At 58.1% G+C, this 24,090-nt stretch overlaps 1 protein-coding gene across 1 annotated transcript in view; it reads left to right on the top strand.

Annotated features, from left to right (window-relative positions):
* TTC38 (tetratricopeptide repeat domain 38) overlaps positions 1–21,650 on the top strand; it is a 22,060-nt gene extending 410 nt beyond the window's left edge. The window contains exons 2-14 of the mRNA XM_029954078.1: positions 45–379; positions 2,745–2,826; positions 4,141–4,312; positions 5,658–5,831; positions 8,496–8,571; positions 10,049–10,168; positions 11,841–11,900; positions 12,947–12,985; positions 14,168–14,249; positions 16,471–16,636; positions 18,062–18,221; positions 18,410–18,483; positions 20,512–21,650. Coding sequence (XP_029809938.1) covers positions 45–379; positions 2,745–2,826; positions 4,141–4,312; positions 5,658–5,831; positions 8,496–8,571; positions 10,049–10,168; positions 11,841–11,900; positions 12,947–12,985; positions 14,168–14,249; positions 16,471–16,636; positions 18,062–18,221; positions 18,410–18,483; positions 20,512–20,605 — 1,634 coding nt within the window. The 3' untranslated portion in view covers positions 20,606–21,650. The remainder of the gene's footprint in view (positions 1–44; positions 380–2,744; positions 2,827–4,140; positions 4,313–5,657; positions 5,832–8,495; positions 8,572–10,048; positions 10,169–11,840; positions 11,901–12,946; positions 12,986–14,167; positions 14,250–16,470; positions 16,637–18,061; positions 18,222–18,409; positions 18,484–20,511) is intronic.
* Positions 21,651–24,090: the final 2,440 nt, after the last annotated feature.

The following is a 24,090-nucleotide window of genomic DNA, read 5'->3' as shown; positions in this document are numbered from 1 at the left end:
TCCTCCAGAGAGCCCCGTTTGGGGCCAGCGAAGAGTCTGAGGAGGATGTTGCCAGAAGGCGCACTGCTGTTCAGTGACCCCCGGGATCGGCAGCAGGATCGGCCCCACCCACGCGGGGCTCCGCCTCCTCTGCCCTGCGCGCTCCGTGAAATCTGAGAGTCCGTGCCGGCCCCACGCGGCTGGCTCATATGGAAACCCACGCCCACATGATGCGAGGGGGCTGGGGTTCACCCCGGGGTTGGGGGTTGGGGTTGGAGAACTCCGTGGAATAAGTCCTGATGATACTCCTTGCTGCGCGCAGGCGTGGAAAGATGCCGGCCTCCCGCTGTCCACCACGAGCAACGAGGCGTGCCGGCTGTTTGACGCTACCTTGACCCAGGTACGCCTGCCGAGGGGGCGCTGGCCCGCTGGCCTCCTCTGTAAGGCCGGCGCGGAGGTTTTTAAAATTACCGAATGCTTTTAATGGATTTCTTTTTCCTTTTTAAATGTTTGGGCCCATCTAACAGCTACATTTACTTATGCCACGCGGTAAACGGTCCTTCCACAAGGACGCGACACCGCTCCGCAACCCCCTGCAGCATCTTTGCTTAGATTTACCGTCAGACTGACGTGTCCTGACGTGCTCCCCAAGGAAAGCCGGTTAACGATGACCACGAGCAAGGGCAGGCCTCGAAGCTTCCTAAGCACTCCCTCTCCATCAGCACCGTTGTTTTGTAAACAGTGAAGGTCTTCAACCCCATTCCTGCCCATATCTGGCAAACTTGGGCACACGTGCTTCAGAATGCTCCGAAGCCCCACGGCCAACAGTTTGGAAAGTTGGAGGGGGGGAGGGGAGGGTGCTGTTTTCAATTGCCCAATGATTTTAGCAATGGGTTACAATGGGATTTATGCCTTCTGGACCCTGATGCCCGGGAACATGTTAGACATCTTTGCCAACCCGTGGCATGGATGAGAAGTGCCGCCGGGGTCAGGCAGACAGCAGGGGGATGTTTATGAGGGGGCCGACCCTCTGACGCATCCCTCTGTGGTCTGCTGAGAGTTTGGTGTGGGACCCCTCCTCCACTTCAAGCTTGGGGTCCCAGCTGGGGCTAATCTTTGAATATGCCACTCTCATCTGTGGCTGTTCCGAGACCCTCCACTATATTACCAGTAATTTCTAACACCAGTACAGGAACCTATAGTTTTAGAACTAGGAGGGTCTCTGGGCTCCAGGGTGGCTCAGTCGGTGAAGCGTCCGACCTCGGCTCAGGTCACGATCTCACAGTCCTTGAGTTTGAGCCCGGCGTCGGGCTCTGTGCTGACAGCTGGGAGCCTGGAGCTACTTCAGATTCTGTGTCTCCCTCTCTCTCTGCCCCTCCCCCACTCACTTGCTGTCTCACTCAAAATAAAATAAAGACAAAAAAATTTATAAAAAAAATAGGAGGGTCTCAGAGGTAGAGTCCAACTACTTTGTTTGAGAGGTGGGGAAACTGAGGCTCGGAGAGCCGAGCTGACTCATGCGGCGAGGTGGAGGATGAGCAGGGTGTGCTTGGGTCTGTATTCATCGATGGAAAACCAGAGCTGGTCTTTATCATGAGCAGTGAGAACACTGCCTACGAACTCCATCCACACACCATAAGGACTGAGGAAACTTCGAGAAACAGAAGTCTAAGAAACAGGAAGTGACACGCTGTTAGACTCCACTGTGCGCATTTTGAGCTCCGTGCCCTTCCTGCACGTTTTGGCCTCAGTAGAGCACTGGGTTTGTTACCCAGTCCTGTTCGCCAGTGTAGACAGTCCTTCCCCTGGACCTGCCTGCGTGTCTTCTGTACCACGTGTCAGCGTCTCTGTGCCATCCTGGGTTGGAGCATGGGCGTTTTCAGTCTCTGCACCAACTCCCTCCAGGCTTATTTAAATACACTCTGCTAATTCTGTGTAGATGTAGGTCAGACATTGGATAAGACACATTTTTTGTTTTGTTTATTTTTGAGGGGGGGCGGGGAGGGGCAGAGAGAAGGGACAGAGGATCGGAAGAGGGCCCTGTGCTCACAGCAGCGAGCCCCATGTGGGGCTCAAACTCAGGAACTGTGAGATCATGACCTGCGCTGAAGTCACACACTCAACTGACTGGGCCACCCAGACGCCCCTCTGATAGGACACATTTTAACGTCTAATGAATGTGTTATTATAGTTTTAGGATTTGTAAAACAAAAAAATAGGCATTTAAAAAAAGGATTAGAAACAGATACACCAAGCTGTTGAAAATAGCAGCCGGATGAGATTAAGTTTGATCTTTGGGCGTTCGTGCCTTTTCCTTCCTTTATGTCATAAATGTTTTACTAAAGGTCTTTTATGGGCTCAGAGCCTGGAGCCTGTCTTCTGATGCTGTGTCTCCCTCTCTCTCTGACCCTTCCCTGCTCACGCTGTCTCTCCCTCTCTCAAAAATAAGTAAAACATTTATAATAAATAAATTAATAAATTAATTAATTAAAAAAAAAAGAAGTCGATGTTCTGGGCAGGCCACCGGTCAGGAAGAAGCTCTCTTTAGATGCCTCTTTTCTGAAAGTGGTGGCCTCCACCCGTCCTAGAAAACGTGCCTTGAGTTACGAGAATCCGGGCTGTTCGGTGGAGATTAACCCCGGGCAGCCCAGGTCATGATGGAATACTTAACTCTTAGAGAGAGAATCCAGAGCTAGGCACAAACCTTCCTTAACGTGAGCTAAGGGCTCCCTGGGGACAACGTTGGTGTGCCTTGTCTATTTCAGTATGTCAAATGGACCAATGACAGAAGTCTTGGTGGCATTGAGGGCTGCCTGTCAAAGCTCAAAGCCGCAGACCCGACCTTCGGTGAGTGACGCTGTCTGCGGGCCCGCCCCCGCTCTGACTGGGAGACCCGGCTGGGATGGGGGCGGGGCCAGGCTGGGGGCCGTTTGCACGGAGGGACAGGCACACGATGGGAGCCACTGGTGGGCTTGGCATCCCAGCCGCTGTCACAGAGACGCCGGGTGCCGTGGAAGGCGTCTTCCTAATTTTTCCCCCAATTGTTGGTCCGTCCAGCAGGGAAGTCGCTGATCCTATTTCTCAGAGGAGGAAAGAGAATGAGAAAGGTGCCCCAAAGCCCCCAGCCGGTAGATGTTGGGTAGCTGGGACCACACAAGGCTCGCCGTTTTCCAGACCCGGCCTGGAACAGAGGAGGGGGCCCCAGGAGGGGTGGGGTTCCGGGCCCGGCAAGAGGGCTGAGGGGGGCAGGGCACAGCCCCCGTCCCTTTCCATGCCACTGTGGCCAGCTCCCGCTGAGGACAGGACACACAGGATGTGGGAAACAGGAAGCCGAGCCCAACCCCTGGGGGACCAGGAGCTGGGAGTGGGCTCTCTGAGCAGAACCTCAGGCCCCAGGATGGAAGCAGGGGCCACACAGGTGGCGCCAACACCATGGTGGGTCCTGGGTCTCAGGCCTGGGCCAGTGACTGTTTCAGATGCCGGCAGAGCCTGTGCCTCTGTCAGGCTGGGGACCAGGAAGCTCAAGGAGGGCCTTGGGGGGCTGCAGACCTGCAGCAAGGTTGCTACAAGGGCTCAAGGGCACCCTCCCGTCTCCCACCCCCACCCCTAAGTGGCTGAGACAGACTGCGCTCCAGGGACCAGCCCCCCGCGTGGAGTATCTCTTGAGCAGCCCCTAGAAGGCCCCGTGTTGGTGGTAGTGACAGTATCAGCCAATGAGGGAAATTAGGGCTGGGGGTCGTGAGAGGCCACTGGCAGCCCTGACCGGTTCACCCAGTGAAGGTGGGGGAGGACGCTCTGCTCCCCGTGCGTGGCGAGGGCCCGGGCTGGGGTCCCCACTGCTGCTGCGGGGGAGGGGGCCACACAGCCGACCAGCCGCCAGGCCTGCCCCTCCTGGGATGTGGGTATTTATTTTACAGTCGAGGCTGGGCAGGGCAGGGCTGGGCAGGGCTGGGCAGGGCAGGGCTGGGCTGGGCAGGGCTGGGCAGGGCAGGGCTGGACTGGGCAGGGCTGGGCAGGGCAGGGCTGGGCTGGGCAGGGCAGGGCTGGGCAGGGCAGGGCAGGGCTGGGCTGGGCTGGGCAGGGCTGGGCAGGGCTGGGCAGGGCTGGGCTGGGCTGGGCCGGACCCTCTGAACCCCCAGCTGCTTTCCAACCTTCCTCCAGCGATGGGCCACGCCATCTCGAACGGCCTCGTGCTCATCGGCACCGGGAGTTCCGTGAGGCTGGACAGGGAGCTGGACCTGGCCGTGAAGACGATGGTGGAGGTCTCCAAAACGCAGCCGCTGACGCGGCGGGAGCAGCTGCACGTGTCTGCAGTGGAGACCTTTGCCAAGGGGTGAGGGCCTCCCCGGCCGCGGCTGGCACCCTGAGACCACGCCGGGCCATGCCCCGGGCTCCTGCACCGCCCTTGGGAGGAGGGACGGGGTGGGCTCACCCTGCCTCCGTGGCCGTCTCTGAGTGTAAATCACATCCTGCTCGTCTGCTCCGTCTTCTCTTGACTGCAGAACAAGGAAACAGTGGCTAGGATTTCCAATTTAGCGTTCCACCAACTTTCTTTACGTTTTTTCGATGTTTATTTATTTTTGAGAGAGAGAGAGTGGGGGAGGGGCAGAGAGACAATCCGAAGCAGGCTCTGAGCTGTCAGCACAGAGTCCGGCCTGGGGCGAAGACCCACAAACCATGAGGTCGTGACCTGAGCCGAACGGACGCTTAACTGACTGAGCCACCCAGGCGCCCCGAAACTTTCTTTCTTTAAACAAATTGGACATTATGTTTGTTGCAAAAATGATAGGACCATGCTACAAAAACGTATAAAGGAAGAGACAGGAAGCGCTCACCGTAGCCTTGCCCTAACACACCCTTGTGAGATCTGTTCATAGCCTTCCGGTTGTCTCCCCTCCCCCCACCCCCCACCCCCTTGCCCCCATGGCTGTCCCCCACTGTGTCATGATCCCAGAGCCCATCTCCGGGACAGGACAGCCCCTTGCTCTGCCCGGGCCGGGGACAGGGGAGATGCCCCGCACAGCTAGGCGGCCTGAGCTGATGGTTGATGGGTTCCGAAGCAGTTAACCACAGAGGGGCGGGCTGCCCCCCCTCTCAGACTTCCCGCAGCTGCAGCTGGTTCACGGTCTCGGCCAGATTGCCTTTGGCAGCCTGTTAAACCAGGTTTGAATTCCGGAGTAAAATTTCCCACTGGGTTGTTTTTTTGTGGGTTTTTTTTTTTTTTTTTTTGAGAGACAGAGAGACAGTGCGAGCAGGGGAGGGTCAGAGAGAGAGGGAGATACAGAATCTGAAGCAGCTCCAGGCTCTGAGCTAGCTGTCAGCACAGAGCCTGACGCGGGGCTCGAACCCACAAACCATGAGATCATGACCTGAGCCGAAGCTGGACGCTTAACTGACCGAGCCCCCCAGACTCCCCTCCCACTGGTTTTTCAATTCCCTGAGCCACAAGCTAACACAGAAACTTTTTCGTGTGGGTGTGTTGAGAATATGTTTTCTCTCTCTCTGTGTCTCTGTTTCTCTTTCTGTGTCTCTATATATAGGCATGTATCTCCTTCCATATTACATACACCATGTATATGTATGATCAGTCCTGACTCTGGCAAGAAACGGTGCCTTTTGCACACGCGTGTATGAACGCTGTGTTTAGCGCTGCTGAGAAATCTCTCTTTGGCTTTCAGGAACTTTTCCAGAGCCTGTGAACTATGGGAACAGATTCTCTGGGACCACCCAACAGACATGTTAGCCCTAAAGTTTTCCCACGACGCCTACTTTTACCTGGGCTACCAGGAACAGATGCGGGATTCTGTAGCTCGGATTTACCCCTTCTGGACACCGGACATCCCCCTTAGCAGGTACGTGCCAGCTGGAAACCTCATCGTTTCTTTCTTTCCCTCTCTCCTCTGCCCCCAAAACACGGCAAGGCTCCTGGCCCTGCCCCGAAAATAGTGAGCCTGCTGTGGCTTTTCCCTTGGTTCTGGAATGTGAAAAGATCTCTCTGTTTGCTCCCCCTCCCAGTCCTGTGACCGAGGCAGGAGCGTGTGTATCGGTCAGCCCAGGGTAGCTTTTGCTGCAGTAACAAACATCCTCTAGATCTGATTCTCCAGAGGCTTATTTCTCATACACGCTATGCCCCTGTCATTGTCTCCTTCCCACATCAGGGTCCCACGTGATTAAATGGCTGCTTTTTGGACACACTGGTCACTGAGAGAGAGAGAAGAGGGCACCTGAGGGACTCATGGTGGCAAGGCTCAGAGAGGAAGGGCCACCCTGCCACCCCCAAGTCGTCAGCCAGAGCTGGTCCCCCGCCCACAGGACACCAGGCAGTGACGCTCCGCTGTGTGCTGGGGGGGGGGCCTGGAGGACCTGAGTGGCCCTGGTGACTGCCGCCCAGAATCACCTCCATTGGGTCTTAATCAAAGGACGGTTGTGGAGGTCCGACAGCCTCGTGGACTGCAGAGCTGGGGTCGGCAGGACTCTCTGTAGAAAGAGAACACTAGGGTATAATTATCTGTGGCTATATTATTTATGTGTTTAGATGAGGGGGGAGATTGATTGTTAAGGAGTTGGCTCACGTAGGTGCAGGGACTGGCAAATATGTCTGAAATCCACAGGCCAGGCCAGCAGTCCGGCAAGTCTGTGTTGTAATCTGGAGGCAAAGTTCCTTCTTCTTCTGAGGACCTCGGTCCTGTCTCTTAAGGCTTCAACTGTTTGGGTGAGGCCCACCCTCATCACGGAGGGTAACCTGCTTCACTCAAAGCCTGTAGATTTAAATGTTAATCACATCTGTGAGGTACCTTTGTACAAACATCTAGATGGTATCTGCCCCAACAACTGGATACCATAGCCCAGCCGAGGTAACACATGAGAGTCACCATCACAGAGCCTACCGGTACCGGGCACCCCGCAAGCATTCGATGCATGCTTAAATGTGGAAGGTTAAATGGCCACAATAAATATTTGAAAGCAATAAATGTTTAAAAGAAATAGTTAAATACTTAAATAAATTGGGGCACCTGGGTGGCTCAGTCGGTTGAGCATCCAGCTTCGGCTCAGGTCATGATCTTGCAGTTTGTGGGTTCAAGCCCCACGTCGGGCTCTGTGCTGACAGCTCAGAGCCTGGAGCCTGCTTCAGATTTTGTGTCTCCGTCTCTCTCTGCCCCTCTTCTGCTTGTACTGTCTCTCTCTCTCTCTCAAAAATAAACAAGCTTAAAAAAAACCAAAAAAGAAATAAATGTTTAAGGGGCCCCTGGGCGGCTCAGTAAGTGAAGCACCCGCCGTGGGCCAGGTCGTGATCTCATGGTTTATGAGCCTGAGCCCCACATCTGGCCCCACGCTGACCTGCGGAATCTGCCTGGGATTCTCTGTCTCTGACCCTTCCCCGTTTCTCTCTCACTCTCAACGTAAATAAAACTTAAAAAAAGAAAGAAACATTTAAAAGAAAAGTCTGGAAGCCAGTGTGCCAGAGCACTGCCTCTGTGAATCATGGGAGCTAGACTTTGTCACTCTGCATGGTAATAAAGAGAACGGCCGAGCCACCAATAGAAACCCCGTTGCTCTTTTCTTGTTTTCTCCGAATCCCACAAAGCACCGGGGAAGACCGCCTCTTTCTCGTGTGACTGCCCTGGCGCTCAGCGCCCGCGATCACAGATGAGAAATGGCAGTGGGTCCTGGTCTAGTGAAGTGTCCTCAAGCCCATCCTGGGCTGGGGCTGGGCCGAGAGTGAGCGGGACAGACGGGGTCCTGGCCTCTAGGAGCTGGGCCGGGGGTGGGCGCACCGCCGGCCTGCGCTCCCGAGTGCTTCCCGAGGGAGGTGTCACCAGCCGGGCAGGAAGGCGAGGGCCCTCAGTGGAGACGGTGTGCTGCTGTCTTAGGGGGTGGGGTGTGAATCGCAGAGGCGCCTGCCACAGAGACGGGGCTTTGGGGGCAGACGATTGTGCCGACGATGAAGGTCACGGCGCCCCCGCACCGGTCGGAAGCATCCAGTTGGAGGGAAGCCGGTGCATGGGGTGGTACCCCCGGGGAGGGGGCCGTGTGTCCCTCCCTGGAGCTGCTGCCACAAAGTGCCACAAACTGGGCAGCCTAAAGGGACAGTTCATTCTCTCACAGTTCCGGAGGCCACGTGTCAGAAATCACCAGGGCCGCGCTCCCCCCAGAGGCTCTAGGGGAACCTCCTTCCTCGCCTCCCCTTGGCTTCTGGCCGTAGCTGACAATCCCGGGTGCTCCTTGCCTGTAGCTGCGTGGCCTCAGTGTCTCCTCCGAGTTCATGTGGGTCTGCCCTTTGTGTCTGTTTGTACGTCTCCGTCCAAGTCTTCCTCTCCTTTCTCTTGCAAGGACACAGGTCATTGGGTTTAGGGCCCACCCTCGTCCCGTAGGACCTCAGCTCGAGTGCATCTGCAAACACTTGCATTCCAAATCAGGGTCTGTGTTCAAGCATCATTTTGGGGGACACGGTTCAGCCCCTACTGAGGGTAGAACATTCCACTGCTGTCGAAGACTGACTTTCTCTCTGTTTTTAGCTACGTGAAAGGCATCTATTCTTTTGGATTGATGGAAACCAACTTCTACGATAAGGCAGAAAAGCTTGCCAAAGAGGTAAGCGGGCCCTTCCCAAGGTGCCGACCCCTCGGAGTGGCTGGGGCGGGCAGAGCACCCCCAGCACCCCCTCTGGCCCGGTTGTCACAGGATTCCCGCACGGAGAGCCGTGACCCCGAGGCTTTTCTTTCCAGGAAGCAATATTCACTCATGCCGGCACCACTCACTTGGGTTCGTACCCAAAGAACTGAGCGGCCCGCGTCACATGGCCTAGTTATTTTATACATTTTCTATTTCTTTGTCTCCCATACATGGTAACACACACAAACATGCAGTCTGATTGAGTTGTCTCAGTTTACCAGGTCATGGGGGCTGTAGGCACCTGGGCGCACATCCAGGTGACCTTGAAGTCTTCTCTCCTCTTTTCTTCTCTCCTTCGGGAGGGGTCCCTACCACCCCTGCCCTAAGCAGCAGACTTAGGGCGTCCCTTCTCAGGACGCCCCCTCGCTGGGCCTGCACAGCTGTGCCCCTGAGGCCCCCTGAAGTGTCCTGGTCCTGCAGGGCTCTGCCAGGGTGCCCACTGTCCCCAAGGACACCTTCTCTCTTACAGCGTCCCCATGTGGACCGGGCAGGCCGTACAAGCAGAGTGAGCAGGTGCAGAGAGGCAGGGTTTACTGGGGACAGCCTGTCCACATAGACCTCACAGCAGGTGCCAGACCAGGGGCTCCGCTTCTGTGAAAGGCACGGGGCACCAAGGCAGTCAGTGGGGCCGGGTGGGATAGAGTGACCCGGTGTGCAGGACCTGGGCTCGGTGGATTGTCCACTGGACCACTTGGAGCCTCAGCCTCCTGCTCTGTGCCTGGCGCTTAGGATCTCGCAGTGAACATGAGCTGAACGCAGGACTAAAAGAAAGCTCCAGGGGGGGTAGGAGTCATACCTTGTGTCCTGCTTGGCTTGCTGGTCACCGGCAGGCTCGCTGGTCATGTGAGTGGCTAATGTTATTAATAGCACTCACGGCTGGATGAGCCCAGGCTGCCATATGCGTGGCCGTCCACAAGGGGCAGCCACGAGCACCCCGCATTCTGCCCAGCATTCACGCAGCCCAGGCCTCATCCGTGTCAGCTCCACGGCCACCCCGGGGGGGAAGGCCACGCTGCTTCTCACTGGGAGGTGGGAGGGAGGACCCAGGCCCAGAGAGGCCGGCCAGCAGGTTGCAGGTGACTCACCTGTGAGCAGGAGGCTCTGGGGCCGGGAGGGTGAGTCCTGACTTTGGAAAGACCCTGCTGTGGTCTTGAGCAGGTCGGTCTTCCTCCCTGAGCTCAGTTCCTCACCTTTGAAATGGGCGGTGACATCCTGTGGGTGGTCAGTGGGGCTGGACATCGGGGTCATTGTTGTTCTGAGGCAGAGCCCAGTGCGCACACTTGCTTCGGCCCCGCAGTCAGGCCCGTGGTCCCCGCCTAACCTGGAGATCCGTGGTCACCAGGCAGCCTGACTAACCCTCATGACCTCCAGTCATCTTCCTCCCCCTCCCACGCAGGCTTTGTCCATCAACCCCACAGATGCGTGGTCGGTGCACACCGTTGCCCACATTCACGAGATGAAAGCAGAAATCCAGGATGGATTGGAATTTATGCAGCAGTCGGAAGCCCACTGGAAGGTATGACTCCTGGCGACGGGTCATGTGCCTGGAAAATTCCGCCCATGCCCTTGAGTTAAGGCTTTATGGACAGAAGTTACAGGGTGCAGCTTAGTCCTGGGGGAGCTGGGTTCTGTCGAGTCCCCAGGGAGCCGCATGGCTGGCAGAAACCTGCCAGCGCTTTGCAGGTGATTCTAGGAGAGGTTTGGGGCTGGGCATTCGGTGCAAAGGAATGGATCAGGAAAGTACTGAGGGCACAAGAGCCTGGCACGGGTGAGAACCGTAAGAAGGCTGAGCTGCGTCTTCTGTCGCCACCAGCCAGCTGGCTCGGGAGCACGCGGTGCAGCGGAGGGGCTGGGGGGCAGATAGGGATGGTGCTTGTGAGAGCGCTGAGCCTGGGGGAGGAGCAGCCGCATGGCCGTGTCCTCCAGGCTGAGGGCTTGCCCAGGCAGAACCGAAGGAGGCCAGGGAAGGCCTGGGCCAGGACCTTCCAGCACATTCCATCACATCCCTCCCCCAGACGCTGTGGTTTTACTGGGCGTGGGCGTTGGAGGGCTGGCTGGACCCCAGGGCATGAACCTGATCCCTCTGAGCCTTGGTTTTCTCATCTGTAAACCTGCTCTTGTAGCCGCTGTGAAGCCCTTGGCCCCGAATGAGTTCCCACTGGGGTTGGTGCTGGACCCCCAGCCCAGGCTACTGTTTGCTTCTGTCCCCTGCTCTGGTTCCTGGCAGCCTCTGGCCTCGGCAGGCCAGTCTGCAGTAGATGGTGAGGCCTGGGCCTCCCTTTCCCGCTCCTCCTGCCCCAGACCGGAGCTCAGTCAAGATCCTACCCCGGGGACTCCACAGAGAGTCCGACCCAAACTTCTCTGTCCTCAGAAGGCCTGATCAAGTGGAGTGAGCAGCTTCTCGGCAGCCCACGAACCACACCAGAGGTGGCCTCCAACCCCGCTGGACTTGAGGGTGCGGTGGTCAGGGAAGGCTTCCCAGAGGAGGCAACCCCTGAGCTGGGTATTGGAGGATGGATAGGAGTTTGCCAGGTGATGGATGGGGAGATGGAGGGTACTCCAGCCAGACGGAGCAAAGATACCGAGACCTGGGGCCGGTGAGGAAGAGGGGACGCGGGCAGCCTGGGGGTCGTCAGGCACAGGTGCAAGGTGGCCGTGGAGGAGGGGTCGTCGGTTCCTCCTTCCAGGGGATGGGAGGTGGTGTCCAGGCAGAGGAAGACGTGTTTGCAGTAGCCTCGCAGAAAAGGGTTAGTGCTCGCGATGGGGCCTACAGACTGCCGGCAGCAGCCGCCAGATGCCAACGGTGCCCCCTTACTTGTCGGTGTTACCAGTGCCTTCGGGGGTCCAGCCCTGGCTCACTGGTCCTCACGGCTTTATTGGGATTTGGACACCCCCAGATTGGGAGCCTTGGCACCTGTTTGTGGATTCATGGCTTGTTTTCTTAAGCTTGAGGAGCAGGGTGACCTCTGTGTTGGCTCTGCTCCTACTGCTGGGCTCCCGGGTCTCAGACTCCGGGGCGGCCATCCCTCAGAGAGGACAGGGACATTGGGGCGTGGAACTGGCACAGGCTGGCCTCAGCGTGGGCGCTGCGGGAATGTGTCCTGCCCTGCGCTGTCCTAAAACCACGGCCTGTACTTTTTCCCCACTGGCTGTCCGATGTTTCTCTAACTCTCTCGTTTTCCCCCCAGGACTCTGATATGCTTGCTTGTCATAATTACTGGCACTGGGCTCTGTATCTGATTGAGAAGGTAAGACGGTGAGCTGTCTTGTCCTACAAAGATGTCCAGAGAAACAAATATTTTTCTACCTTTTGCCATGTCCCTGGGATAATCGTTGGGGTTGGCATGTTTAAATGGTGCCCAGGTGAAACAGCATTCATGTTTTCAAATAGCTTTTCAGGCTTAAACTGCGTCAGGTGTTCCTCACTGCGTAGACGCGGGGGTCACGTGTACCGCGTGTAATTTGTGGGGACAGTTTAGACCAAGTGTCGTCTGCCGCTGGGGGGAGCCGCTGAGCCCCCACCCCTCAGGCTGTACCCGGCCGAGCCGTGAGACCTTCCAAGTGCTTCGTCCCGGTGAGAGCAAGGGTGCGGAGAACACCCTTGACCCCCGTGATTCCGCGCCGGGTCCCGTTCGTACGGCAGCCTCTTACGATGGTGCTTATCAGGAAATCTAGAAAACGTCCAAAGGGAAATGCTCAGAAGCTGAGGGCCCACAGTGACACGGTGACGCTGTCATAGTGTCTGGAAGAGAGCAGTGGCCTCCACCGAGTGTGTGAGAAGGAAAAGAGAGAAAAAAGGAATAAAAAGACTGGAAGAAAGCTCCTGAGACTCGGACAAGCGCAGCGGGGACAGTAAGCGTTCACCAGAGACTGTCCCCGTAGGGGCAGAGGGGCGCAGGTCATCCATCCGCACACCCTCCAGCGACACTGCCCGTCCCCCGAGGAGCATGCTGGGGGTGGGGCCGGGGGTCGGCTTCCCAGCTCATTTCTCAGTATTATATTTCACCTTTGCTACATGTTTTTGTTTTTGTTAAGTTTATTTATTTTGAGCGAGAGAGAGAGCGAACACACACCAGCGGGGGAGGGGCAGAGGAAGAGGGAAAGGAAGAATCCCAAGCAGGCTCCGCGCTGTCAGCGCAGAGCCCAACTCGGGGCTTGAACTCACAAACTGTGGGATCGTGACCTGAGCCGAGATCAAGAGTTGGACGCTTGACCGACTGTGCCCCCCCCCCGCCCCTTCCCGGGCACCTCTCACCTTTGCTGCGTGTTGCTCATGGGACCTTGACTTTTCCAGGGCGAATACGAGGCCGCGCTGACCATTTACGATAACCACGTAAGTCTGCCTTTGTACCCACTTCGGTTGTTGGCGCAAAGTTGCCTTTTAGTCTCCAGCGGGCACTTGAGCCCGTCAGTGTCGCCCAGCCAGAAGCAGCCGCTGAAGCAAGAACTCCCTCTTGTGCGAGACCCCCTGGGGTGCGCTCTTGCCCCACGAGCGGCATCACCGGAGGGTGAAGACACGCGGGGAGTCTGGGTGCTGGCAGCACGCCGCGTCGGAGTTGGTCCTTTCTGGAGTCCCGCACTTCTCTCTAGTCGTTTCAGATTGCTCTTCTGCGGTAGGCTTAGTGATCTGCCCGAGGGAACTTTTGTTACTATATGTAGCAAAATATATACAAAATTTGCATTGGGATCCTTTTTTTTACATATATTTATTTCTGAGAGACAGAGAGAGACAGATCACGAGCAGGGGAGGGGCAGAGAGAGAAGGAGACACAGACTCTTGAAGCAGGCTCCAGCAGAGCCGGACGTGGGGCTCGAACTCACCAACTGTGAGATCATGACCTGAGCTGAAGTCGGACACTCAACCGACTGAGCCGCCCAGACGCCCCACGTTGGGATCATTTTTGAGCATATGGTTTGGTGGCCCTGGGTCCATTCACTGTCACCACGGCCTGTCGCCAGAACTCTGGTTTTCTCTGATTGCGACTCCGTGCCCGCTGAACACTAACTCCCTCTGGCCCTCCTGCAGCCCCTACAGTTGCCTCTAAGAGAAAACAAGCCTGATTCACAGCTCCTGGGACCCCCCCCCACCCCCACCCCATGCAGATTTTGTAACCGAAGATCAGGGTCGCAGAAATGCTTGGGGCCTGGGCTCTAAACCCAGGGAAAACATCCAGTAAAGGGTCGGTTGAGTCCTCCCGTCGAGTTTTATCAGGATTGTGCAGAGAGAAATGAAGGGTGACTACCCAAGTGCCGTGAGGGACAGGCCAGCTAAATGTGAATCTGGGAACGGGGGACCCAGCCTCTCCCCAGGGTGGCCTGAAGCCGAGGACAGGAGGTGACCAATGCCAGGGCCCGGCCTATGCGGGAGGCTACCGTCCTTTCTTCGGGTCTCGAGCCTGGATCGGCCACAGGCCTGGGCGAGGGGACGGTCCTGATAGTTGAGGCAGAGGGGCGGTGGCTGAGGGCTGGCCCATCCCTGCGGCCCCTCACGTGCCCGGCTGCCCATGTCTTCCAGGTCCTCCCCAGCTTGAAGGCCAGCGGGGCGATGCTGGACGTGGTGGACAGCTGCTCCATGCTGTACCGGCTGCAGATGGAAGGTAACCCGGTCTGCACACTCCCCTGCGCACTCTGCCCAGGACGAGAGGAAGGGGGCCTGGGCCCAGAGCCCGGCGGGCGCCCGTGAGCTGCAGGCCCCAGCGGCTTGCCCATCTGTGGCCCCGAGTGCCGGCTCTGCAGGCGCCTTCCGGCCCGGCTGAGGCCACCAGGCCCCCTGCCCCTCCCATGGTCCCGCCGGACCTGCAGGGCACGGGCAGCACTGCTGCCTCCTCTCCTGGAACCGGAGGTGTGACGGTTTCTCAGCTCCTGGGGATTTCAGAGAGCGAGGTTTCTCAACATCGTCGCCCTGGTGCCAGATGCTTCTCCCTGCTCCCCCGGGCCCGGCCGGTATCCACCCTAGGTCCTGGGTCAGCATGACAGCGTGGGGGTGGGGCCTGGGCAGGGCGAGCTGTTTCCTCGGAGGTGAAATGTGAGGCACGGAAGGGTGTGTAGGGTTCTGCCAGGCAGGGACGGGAAAGGGTGTTCCGTGCAGGGAGCAGCCTGTCCACTGCCCCCGGGACACAGAGACCCGTGTCTGCCTCAGGACGGGTGACTGAAGAGCAGGGTCCGTGTGGTCCGGGCCAAGAGGCGGGCAGCTGGGGCTGAGCGGGGGTCAGAGCAGAGGCTGCTACCGAGTTTTCTAGACCAGCTCACGATGGTCAGATGGTAAAGCAGCAAAAGTGAAAGCTGGGCCGTCGAGGGGCCTGGAGAAAGGTAGAATCCCACTGACTCGGAGACCCTGTGAACCCTTTGCCTTTGAGGCTGCCTGGAACTATCTGGGCACCCTGCAGCCCCTCACCTTGGCGCACATGCAGCGGGGAGGCTCCGAGGGACAGAGGCTGGGAGGCAGAGTCGTGCCAGGGGCGCGTGGAGGGAAGAGAAAGGACACGCCCCCCCCGCCATAGAGTGGAGACTCAAGAGACGGTCCGACTTGACGGGCTGAGAGACAGAGGTCAAGTGCCACATCTCCAGTTTGGGAGGCGCCCCCGAGAAGCAGGAAGAAGCTAGTAGCTTGCGGGAATCGGGAGGTGGTCCTGGGGAGCGGAGAGGCAGCAGGGGCTGTCTAGAGTTGAGAAATGGAGACACAGAGGTGGGCGAATTAGTTATTAACTGGACAGAGTTTTATCAAACCCCTTTTCTCTCTCAGGTGTCATACTAATGGTAATCATAAGAAGATTTTTATTTTATTTATGTCTTTTTTTAAGAAGTTTAGTTATGAGAGAGACAGAGAGCACAAATGGGAAGGAGAGAGAGAGAGAGGGAGGGAGAGAGCAGTTCTGAACCAGGCTCTGGGCTGACGGCAGAGAGCCTGATGCAGAGCTCGAACTCACCAACCGTGAGATCATGGCCTGGGCCGAGGTCAGACACTCAACCGACGGAGCCACCCAGGTGCCTCTAGATAGACTCAGAGGTAGTTTTATCTTATATTTTTTCCAATGGAGACGTATCGCTTATAGAAGCGATATAAAATCAGGGAAGAACGGATTCAAATTCAAAGAACTCTGGGTAATGATAAAAAGGGTTGAGCTCCTCAGACATAAATTTTTAATTTTTTAAAAGTTTATTTATTTATTTTGAAGGGGGGGGGTGGACCAAGGGAGAAGCAGAGAGAGGGACAGAAGGAGAATCCCAAGCAGGCTCCACATTACCAGCGTGGAGTCCAATGTGGGGCTTGAACTCACAGACCGTGAGGTCATGACCTGAGCCGCAGTCGGATGTTTAACCTGAACCACCCAGGCGCCCTGCAGGAAAAGTTTTAAAAACGGTTTTGAGGGTTGTCAAAGGGGCCAGAAACATCATTTGCTATCATTTAATAGGTTACTTTGTTTTCTATTTTATGCATCTATTGCTTTTATAATAAAACAAAGTTAGGGGCGCCTGGGTGGCTCAGTCGGTTAAGCATCTGATCTGTTCTCACAGTTCTTGAATCTGAGCCCCGCATCGGGCTCTGTGCTGACAGCTCGGAGCCTGGAGCCTGCTTCGGATTCTGTGTCTCCCTCTCTGTCTGCCCCTCCACTGTTTGCTCTGTCTCTCTCTCTCAAAAATAAATAAACATTTAAAAAAAAAATGCAACAAAGTTAACATAAACTGGGCCCAAAGTCTGAGGCTGTTTGCCAGCGCTGTTCACCTACCCAGCCTCTGGGGGGTGTGGGGGTACAGGGGGCCCTGCACAGGACGGACTCCTGCAGAACGCCAGGTCCATGGTTTCTCCTGTGTCCTCAGGGGTGTCCGTGGGTGAGCGGTGGCAGGACGTCCTGGCGGTGACTCAGAAGCACAGCCGTGACCACATCCTGCTGTTCAATGACGCGCACTTCCTGATGGCATCCCTGGGTGCTCAGGACCCCCGGACCACGCAGGAGATTCTGACCACCCTGCAGGATGCCAGCGAGTACGCACAGGAGACTGGGCCCTGCTGCGGGGATAACAGGGTGCTGGGGGCCAGCTCTGTCCATGCCCCTGCCCGCCGGGGGTGCTGGGGGTGCGCAGGGCTGTGAGGGGCTGTTGCCACCCATGCGCCCCGCAGGTGTGTGCTCCCAGGTGGATGTATCCCCACGGATACACTTGTTCCCCCAGTAGATTGGGGGGGGGGGTCATCCCCCAGCCGGGGGTGACAGCATCCGTCATGGGTGCAGCCTCCCAGGAGGGACACAGTGAGGCCCCAGAACCAGAGAGACCTGCTGCTCACAGCATCCGAGATCCTGGACACAGTGTTTCTGTGCTGAGCCTCAGTTTCCTCATCTGCAACTCGGGGACAGTGCCTGCTGAGGCGGGCGGGCAGGAGAGTGAGGGGCAGGGACATGGTGGCACACCTCCCGGCATTGGTGGGAGGCCCGAGGGTGTCCAGGGAGGGCAGGGTCTTCGGCAGCGTGGGCCGCCAGGGATGTGCCGGAGTCCCGCCTGTAGGGCTGGAGCTGTGGGAGGCGTGGTGCCTGGTGGCCTGTCCTGGGGCCACTGCCGCAGCCACTGCCCTAGCCCTCCTCCCAGAGCCGTGCTGTGGGGACCATGGGCTTTGGCCAGGGAGGCGGTTTCAGGAGAGATGCCCATTGTTAGCTGTTTTCGCCACAGGGAAGGCCCGCGGAGCTCACCAAGCACTTGAGTATTTGTTTCTGGCTTTTTATTTATCTTATTTATTTTTTATTAAAAAATTTTTTTAACGTTTATTTTTTGTGAGAGAGACACACACAGAGTGTGAGCAGGGGAGGGTCAGAGAGAGAGGGAGACACAGAATCAGAAGCAGGTTTCAGGATCTGAGCTGTCAGCACAGAGCCTGATGTGGGGCTCGAACCCACAAACTGTGAGATCATGACCTGAGCCAAAGTCAGACGCTCAACCGACTGAGCCCCCCAGGTGCCTCTGATTCTGACTTTTAAGAGAAGTTTGGAGGTGGCCACCATCTCCATGGCTGCAGCCTGTGACCCAGAGCAGCGGCCACCTGAGGGCCAGCAGGGAGACGGGCTGACAGCCATCTGCCCCAGCCTTGGGGCCAACTCTAATACCAGGCCTTTACCTGCTTCATCTGCATGCCTCCTGACAGCCCCCAGCGGTTGGCACTGTTCCCCGCACTTTACAGATGAGCAAACTGAGGCTGGAAGTTGAAGGACCTGCCTGAAGCCATGTGGCTAGTGGACGGCAGAGTTCAACCCAGGGTCGAGAGAACCCCTTGTCCCCCCTTCCCGGCCGCTTCCCCTCCACAAGCACCTGCTGACTGCCAGGCACAGAGCTGGGGGCACCCGAGGCAGGCAGGGAGGCCTCTGCTGTGACGGGCAGCGCAAGGTGCTTGCAGGTGACTGAGGGCACCTTCTCGGGTTGGCAGGTCCCCCGGGGAGAACTGCCAGCACCTCCTGGCCCGTGACGTGGGGCTGCCTCTGTGCCAGGCCCTGGTAGAGGCCGAGAACGGGAACCCGGACCGTGTGGTGGAGCTGCTCCTGCCCATCCGCTACCGGATTGTCCAGATCGGAGGCAGCAACGCCCAGGTGAGCCTCCGGCCTCCCTGGCAGCCTGGGCCCAGCAGCGTCTGGGGGTGGTGCCCATGGTGTTAGGGTGTCCTGACCTTTCACCCCCCCCAGGAAGTCCCTGAGAACAGCCTTGCCCGCAGTGGGGGGGGGGCTCCCATCCCTCACCCCACGTTACAGGAGCCTAACCTGCCCCAACGGCCTTTCAGAGAGATGTCTTCAACCAGTTACTGATCCACGCAGCCTTGAACTGCACTTCCAGTGTCCACAAGAACGTGGCTCGGTGAGTTCCCTGCTCACATCCACCCCGGGCTTGGGGGCGTCTCTGAGCATCGCTGCCCCTCTCACACAGGGTGTCTCCAGCTTGCCCAGAGGCTCCCTCTGCCTGAGGTGGTTGGTTCTTGTCTCCGGAGGTTGAGGACAAGAGGCCACCAGGGGCTTGGTTTTCCCTGTTAGCGCGCTCAGCTTGACCAGAGGGGTCCACCCCACCCCCAGGCCGGCCCTCCCACCCTCCCCAGCTCACGCCTCGTTCTAGCATGCTGAGCTGTAAGTTACCCAATATGTCCTGCTCGTTCAGGGTCCCGGGCCTTTGCACATGCCCACTCTCTCTTTCTTTCTCACGAGGCTGATTTGCTGGACTCCAGGAGGTGGGGGGGGGGGGGGCAGACCTAAGACCCAAGGCCTGGTGGGCCTGGTGCTTATTTCTCATGGGGAAACTAACACTGGAAACTCTCTCTCTCGCACTCACGCGTGCGCACGCGCACACACACACACACACACACACACACACACACACACGCCATGGGGGCAGGGCGGGGCACGTTGCTCTGAGGCTCTGGGGAGAGGAGCTGGGCAGGAGTCAGGGAGAGAGAGGATGCCTTGAAGCAGAGACAATTGAGGGGAGGCCCGAAATCAGTGGGTTGGACCACACCCATGGTCTAGTTAGGAGGGGCTGGAGGGTTAGGGATGTCGGGGTGGGGTACCCCCAGAAGAGAGCTCGGCAAGGCCCTGCCCTCACCGGCAGCCTCGGAGCTCCCACACCCCAATTCACCTTGCCCTGCACAGGGCGGCCGCGCTCCATACTGGTTCCCACACCATACCTATACCCCTGGGGTGAGACGCGACCCCTCTTCATGGGTCCCCTGCACACCCCCGCTTGGAACATGAACAGGCAAGGGAGGAAGGGACGAGCTGTGGGGTGTCCAGTGGGCAGGTGTGGAGCCATGGAGGTCGGGCGGAAAGCCCCGGGTCTAAGTGTGGGCCCCGGGGCGGGGTGCGTGCTGGGTGAGCCCCAGCTGCCCCACATCATTCCTAAACGGAGGGGTTCTCAGTGCTGATGAAGCAGGTGTGCCCGCTCTGGACTCGGTTAAAACTCTGAAGCATCTTTGGTCACATGCCGTCCACCCCTCCGTGGCTGTCCCCAAAAGCCACATCTTTCTTTAGTGGCCAGATTCCTTGGAGAGCTCCAGGTCCCCGTGTGGGTGTGGGCTGGCAGGGAAGGCAAGGCTGTTTGGACAGGAGGGCTGAGGGCTGGAGCAGGTGCAGGGCGGGTGGAGGATGCCCCCTGGACTGGGCAGAGGGTGCTGCGCAGCAGGGGGCCTGCCCACGGCGTGCCGAGGGGGACCGGGCCACACAGGCAGCCGGGAGCCCATGCAGACTGCCGAGGGGAGCCTGCTGCAGCCCGAGTGACCGGCTCGCCACCAAGTGACAGGAAGCTCAGGCCCCTCCCCTCCGAGGTGGAGATCCTGGGCCCCCTGCACTGGTGCCCTCACCCCGAGAGCCAGGCCGAGCCCCTGCTCCCCGCGCCCCCCAGAATCACTCGTCAGTTGTTTGGGGTCTTTTCCTTAAACCAGACTTGCTTTGTTCAAGCTTGAGGTTTCTGTGGTCACTTGGCGGCCCAGCAGCCCTCATGCATGACTTCCCTTTGACCCCCACAGACTGGTTCTAACCTCTTGGCTGGTGGGACGTTGGGCCACAGTTATGTGTTCACCCAGTTACGTGTCTTGGGGACACTGCCTAACTGTTCTCCTGGTTGCGTACCGGAGTCCCTACCATCTCATCCTTGAACCTCCTCCACCGCATCTTCGCCGGTGCACCGCCTTGGCCCTGGTCCCCTGCCAAGGTCAGGCCTCCTGCTCCTGGGCTCTGTCCCTTCTATCCCCTCTCCAGTAGCCCAGGAAGGGGAGCAACTTGCTCTCTGTGCATCTCAGCCCCAGCCCCAGCCCCCTGTCCTGCCTTGGGGGCCTGGGAACCATCAGACCCCACATCCTTCTAGAAGGTTCTACCGCAAACCCTGTCCCTGTCTCCACAGGAGCCTTCTGATGGAGCGTGATGCCTTGAAGCCGAACTCACCCCTGACCCAGCGACTCATCCGCAAGGCTGCGGCCGTCCACCTCCTGCAGTGAGCGGGGCTGGTGTCAGATCAGCTGCCCCCTGGCTTCTAGGGTTAGAAGCAGCTAGTGCCTGCTAGGTGGTTCTGTTGAGTACTTTTGCAGCTTTAAGCAAAAAGCCCTGTAACCAGCGCGTTACAGGAAGCGGGGACACAAATCAGCTTTAAATGATTCAGGATCTCCTCATCCTTGTTAAGGGCTGAGGTGCCATTTCAAGCAGTTAGAACCAACATGGCCATTTTGTTACCACTTGCCTTGCGCTCCCACATCTCCTGGAGTTCAAGGGCTGGAAGGCGGGGTTGGCTGGAGGCCGGCTCAGCTCCAGGAGGAAAGGCCTCCACAGAGCCCCTGGGGACGGCCTGCCCCCAGGCTGCCCCTGGGAGAGACCCTCACCTCGTCTTCCTCATCATATTCTAGATACATTGTCCTGTCTTTGGGCTAAGGGCACCCATGAGGGCAGAAGTGACTTGCCCAGGGTCACAGCTCGTGGAGCCCTGCGGAGATTCCCCTTGGGTCTGTGGGTCCCCTAGGTGCTGCACCCCACCCCCCACCTCAAAGAAGCACAAGCATGTGGGGGGTCCTCTGCTGTCTCTGGAGAGATCTGCGTGAGCTTCCCAGGGGGCTTGGTGGTGCCCATCGAGGGGCCTCTGGTATGTGGTTTCCTTTGCCAACTGTGACTTTAATCATGTGAACACACATGCACTCAGTCGACAGGCTTTCTGGGGCGTGTGGACGGAGCTCAGGGGCTGCTCCGTTGTGGCAAAAGCCACAAAGCACTGTGTGGCCTGTAGCTTTATCAGGATGGAGCCAGTTTCATAAATGCTGCCTTGGTCTCAGTCTCCCCCTCTTCTTAACCTGGCCCCTAAGTCAGGGAGTTGCTGATTTCACTGGAATGTGCCCGCGAGGGGCGGTCCTGGCCCCTGGATGTTTCTCCGGTTCCTTCAGCGCACGCTGACATTGGGTAGGGACGGAGGCGGGGGCAGGTCTGCTGGGCGGCAGTGGAGGCCTCCAAGTCGCTTAGGCAAATTTCTGAGATTAAAATAAATGAGGTAATCAGTTCCTTTGGCTGTGACCTTTGCTGGCGGCACCTTTCTGCGTCTCCGGTGTTGTCAGGCCTGGCATGAGTCCTGGGGAGGCAGGCTTCTCCTTGAACTTGGGGTGTGGGCGTGGCAGTGAGTCAAGAAAATGGGTAATCACAATAGGATTTCGAGAGGGTGCTGTCTCTACTTGGGAGATAGAGACACATCTCAAAGGGGACCCTGCCCTCCCATCCTGAGCTGTCCCCTCCTGCCAGGTGCCGTGACAGAGCCTGCTCATACTCCATCTGCCCTCCCCTCTCCTGGTTCCAAGCAAGACGCAGCGTGGCCGGGAAGCAGGAATCCTGTTCTCTCCTCTGGGGAGCCCTCCACTCGTCCGCCACAGGCTGGCCAGGATGCCCCTTCCTCCCCTGCGGGGACCTCCTCAAACCAGGGACGGGCTGTCCCAGGATCACCCAGCCCTAGGCCTGCCTTGGGGACCTGTCAGGAAACGTTGGTGATCGGACCCCTGAATGGATACATAAAAAAATGACGCTGAATCTTACTAGGGGCGGAGAGAAATGTTATCCGATGGGCAGGCCCATGATAGGACGGACGGATGAAGATAGTTTAGACTCAGCAGCAACAAGCTATTGATAATCAGGGCTGACTCTGAGCACCTCCCCTGAGCTGACACAAGGCAGGGCCAGGAGCACCGGGCATGGGTGTTGGGGGTACTCACTCCCCCACTGCAGACATCCACAGGGGGTTGAGTCAGGCAAGCCTAGGCTTTAGGACCCTTGATTGAGGCCTGGCAGCACCAAACTAGCTGTGTCTGCAGGAGGCCTTGGTAAGTGGAGGGAAGCCTGGGGCTCCCAGCCTGCCTGAGGGTGTCCAGGACCCCAGAGGCAGCTGGGAGACGACCCGACCCTTCGAGCCCCTCTTTCTATCCAGACGTGAAGCCAGGGCCATTCCTGGACTTGCCTGGTCCTTGAGCCGGTAAATTCTCTTTCCAAAGCCAGCTTGAAGCTGGTTTCTTGTTTCTTGCAACCCAAAGGCTCCTGACCCATACCTGCAGCTGGGATTTGTACCCGGGTCAGCCTGGCACCGTCTGTCTTCTGTAGTTAAGCAGGAAGCTGAGCAAGACAATGGAATTCAGAAAGGACCCATTGGACAGAGGCTCTGGTGGGAAAGGCAGGGTCTGGGGGACCCAGCACATCAGAGTGCAGTGGGGGGTGAAGACAAGCTGAAAGCGACAGAGGGAGCCCTTCAATAGAAAAGAGGTGTTGGGGACGCCAGGACCAGTCCAAGGAGATGCGGAAGGTAGGTGGGGCTCTTTCCAAGCTGCTAGACTCCCCACCTCCCTTCAATACCCAGCTCTCACGCTCTCAGCTCTTGCCTGGGTGACGCTGAGGCCATCACATGACTGAGACCCCACCCTGCCTTTTAGGGGCTCACGGTGTCATGGGGAGCCGGACTCAGGATCAGAAGTGAAAAGGGACCACAGCAATATGGGCCGATTGGTGTGAACGATGTGAAAGTCCAAATGCCAGCAGGCCTGGAAGGCTTCTTGGCGTAGGTCCTGGGCCCAGGATGGCTGGCTTCCGGACAGCCCTCCACCCAGCCTGCCCCAAGTAAACAGCTCATCATCATGCCTGAAAATGGTGCGCTCCCTCCCTGAGTTCCCTCCTTCCCAGGGCAGACCCTAGGCGTCGTACCAGGCTGCTCTTTCCGCTACATCCACTCGTCCCAGATACCCAGAGTAACAGCTTCGTGACGCTGTCCCGAGTGGCCTGAGTGGACCCCCTCACTGCACTGTCCAGTCATTCCTGAATGACAGTCCAAGGCTCAAGTGGGGTCAATCTCAAGGTGCCGCGGATTGACCTGTTCCCCAATCAGTGCTCCGCGTGGCTCAGATCAGGGCTCTTGCTCCAACGTGTGCACTCCCCCATGCAGACGCGATCACCCGGCCACCGGACCCTGGCACTCTCCTCCAGTCTGCCCCTAAACTTGCCCTCCGGACAAACCCGGCTCCCCAGCGGCTGTAAAGCCCAAGGGGAAGCTTGTGCCGCGCCTCTGGCCAGTCTCAGGCCCTCATCACTGTCCTCCGCCACCACTGAGCTTCTCCCGCCCCAGGGGCACAAACCGGCGTCACAGGGCGCGTTCCCCGGGGCGGGGTCCGGGTCTTACTGTATTAGTAACCGGTGCGTACGGCTCTACAAAGCAGACAGGTGCACCTACTTCGTTTGGCCTTCACCTCAACATCCTACTGGAAGGAATGAAGTCCCTCTATTTACAGATGAAGGGCGGGGATCGAACCACGTCCCTTGTCACGCGAAGCCATCCAGAGCCAAACCTGCCGGGACGCGGCGCGCGGTCCAAGGAAGCCCCGCCCCGCTCTGCGCGTCCACCGCAGGCACGCGGCGGAACCCCGGCTGGCACCGCCCACCCTCCCGGCAGTGCGCACGCGCGCCGCACTAGGCC

The sequence above is a fragment of the Suricata suricatta genome, chromosome 10 (assembly GCF_006229205.1).
Source record: "Suricata suricatta isolate VVHF042 chromosome 10, meerkat_22Aug2017_6uvM2_HiC, whole genome shotgun sequence".
NCBI classification, from domain to species: domain Eukaryota; kingdom Metazoa; phylum Chordata; class Mammalia; order Carnivora; family Herpestidae; genus Suricata; species Suricata suricatta.
The sequence above is the reverse complement of the archived record's forward strand: the minus strand, read 5'-3'. Positions and strand labels throughout refer to the sequence as shown.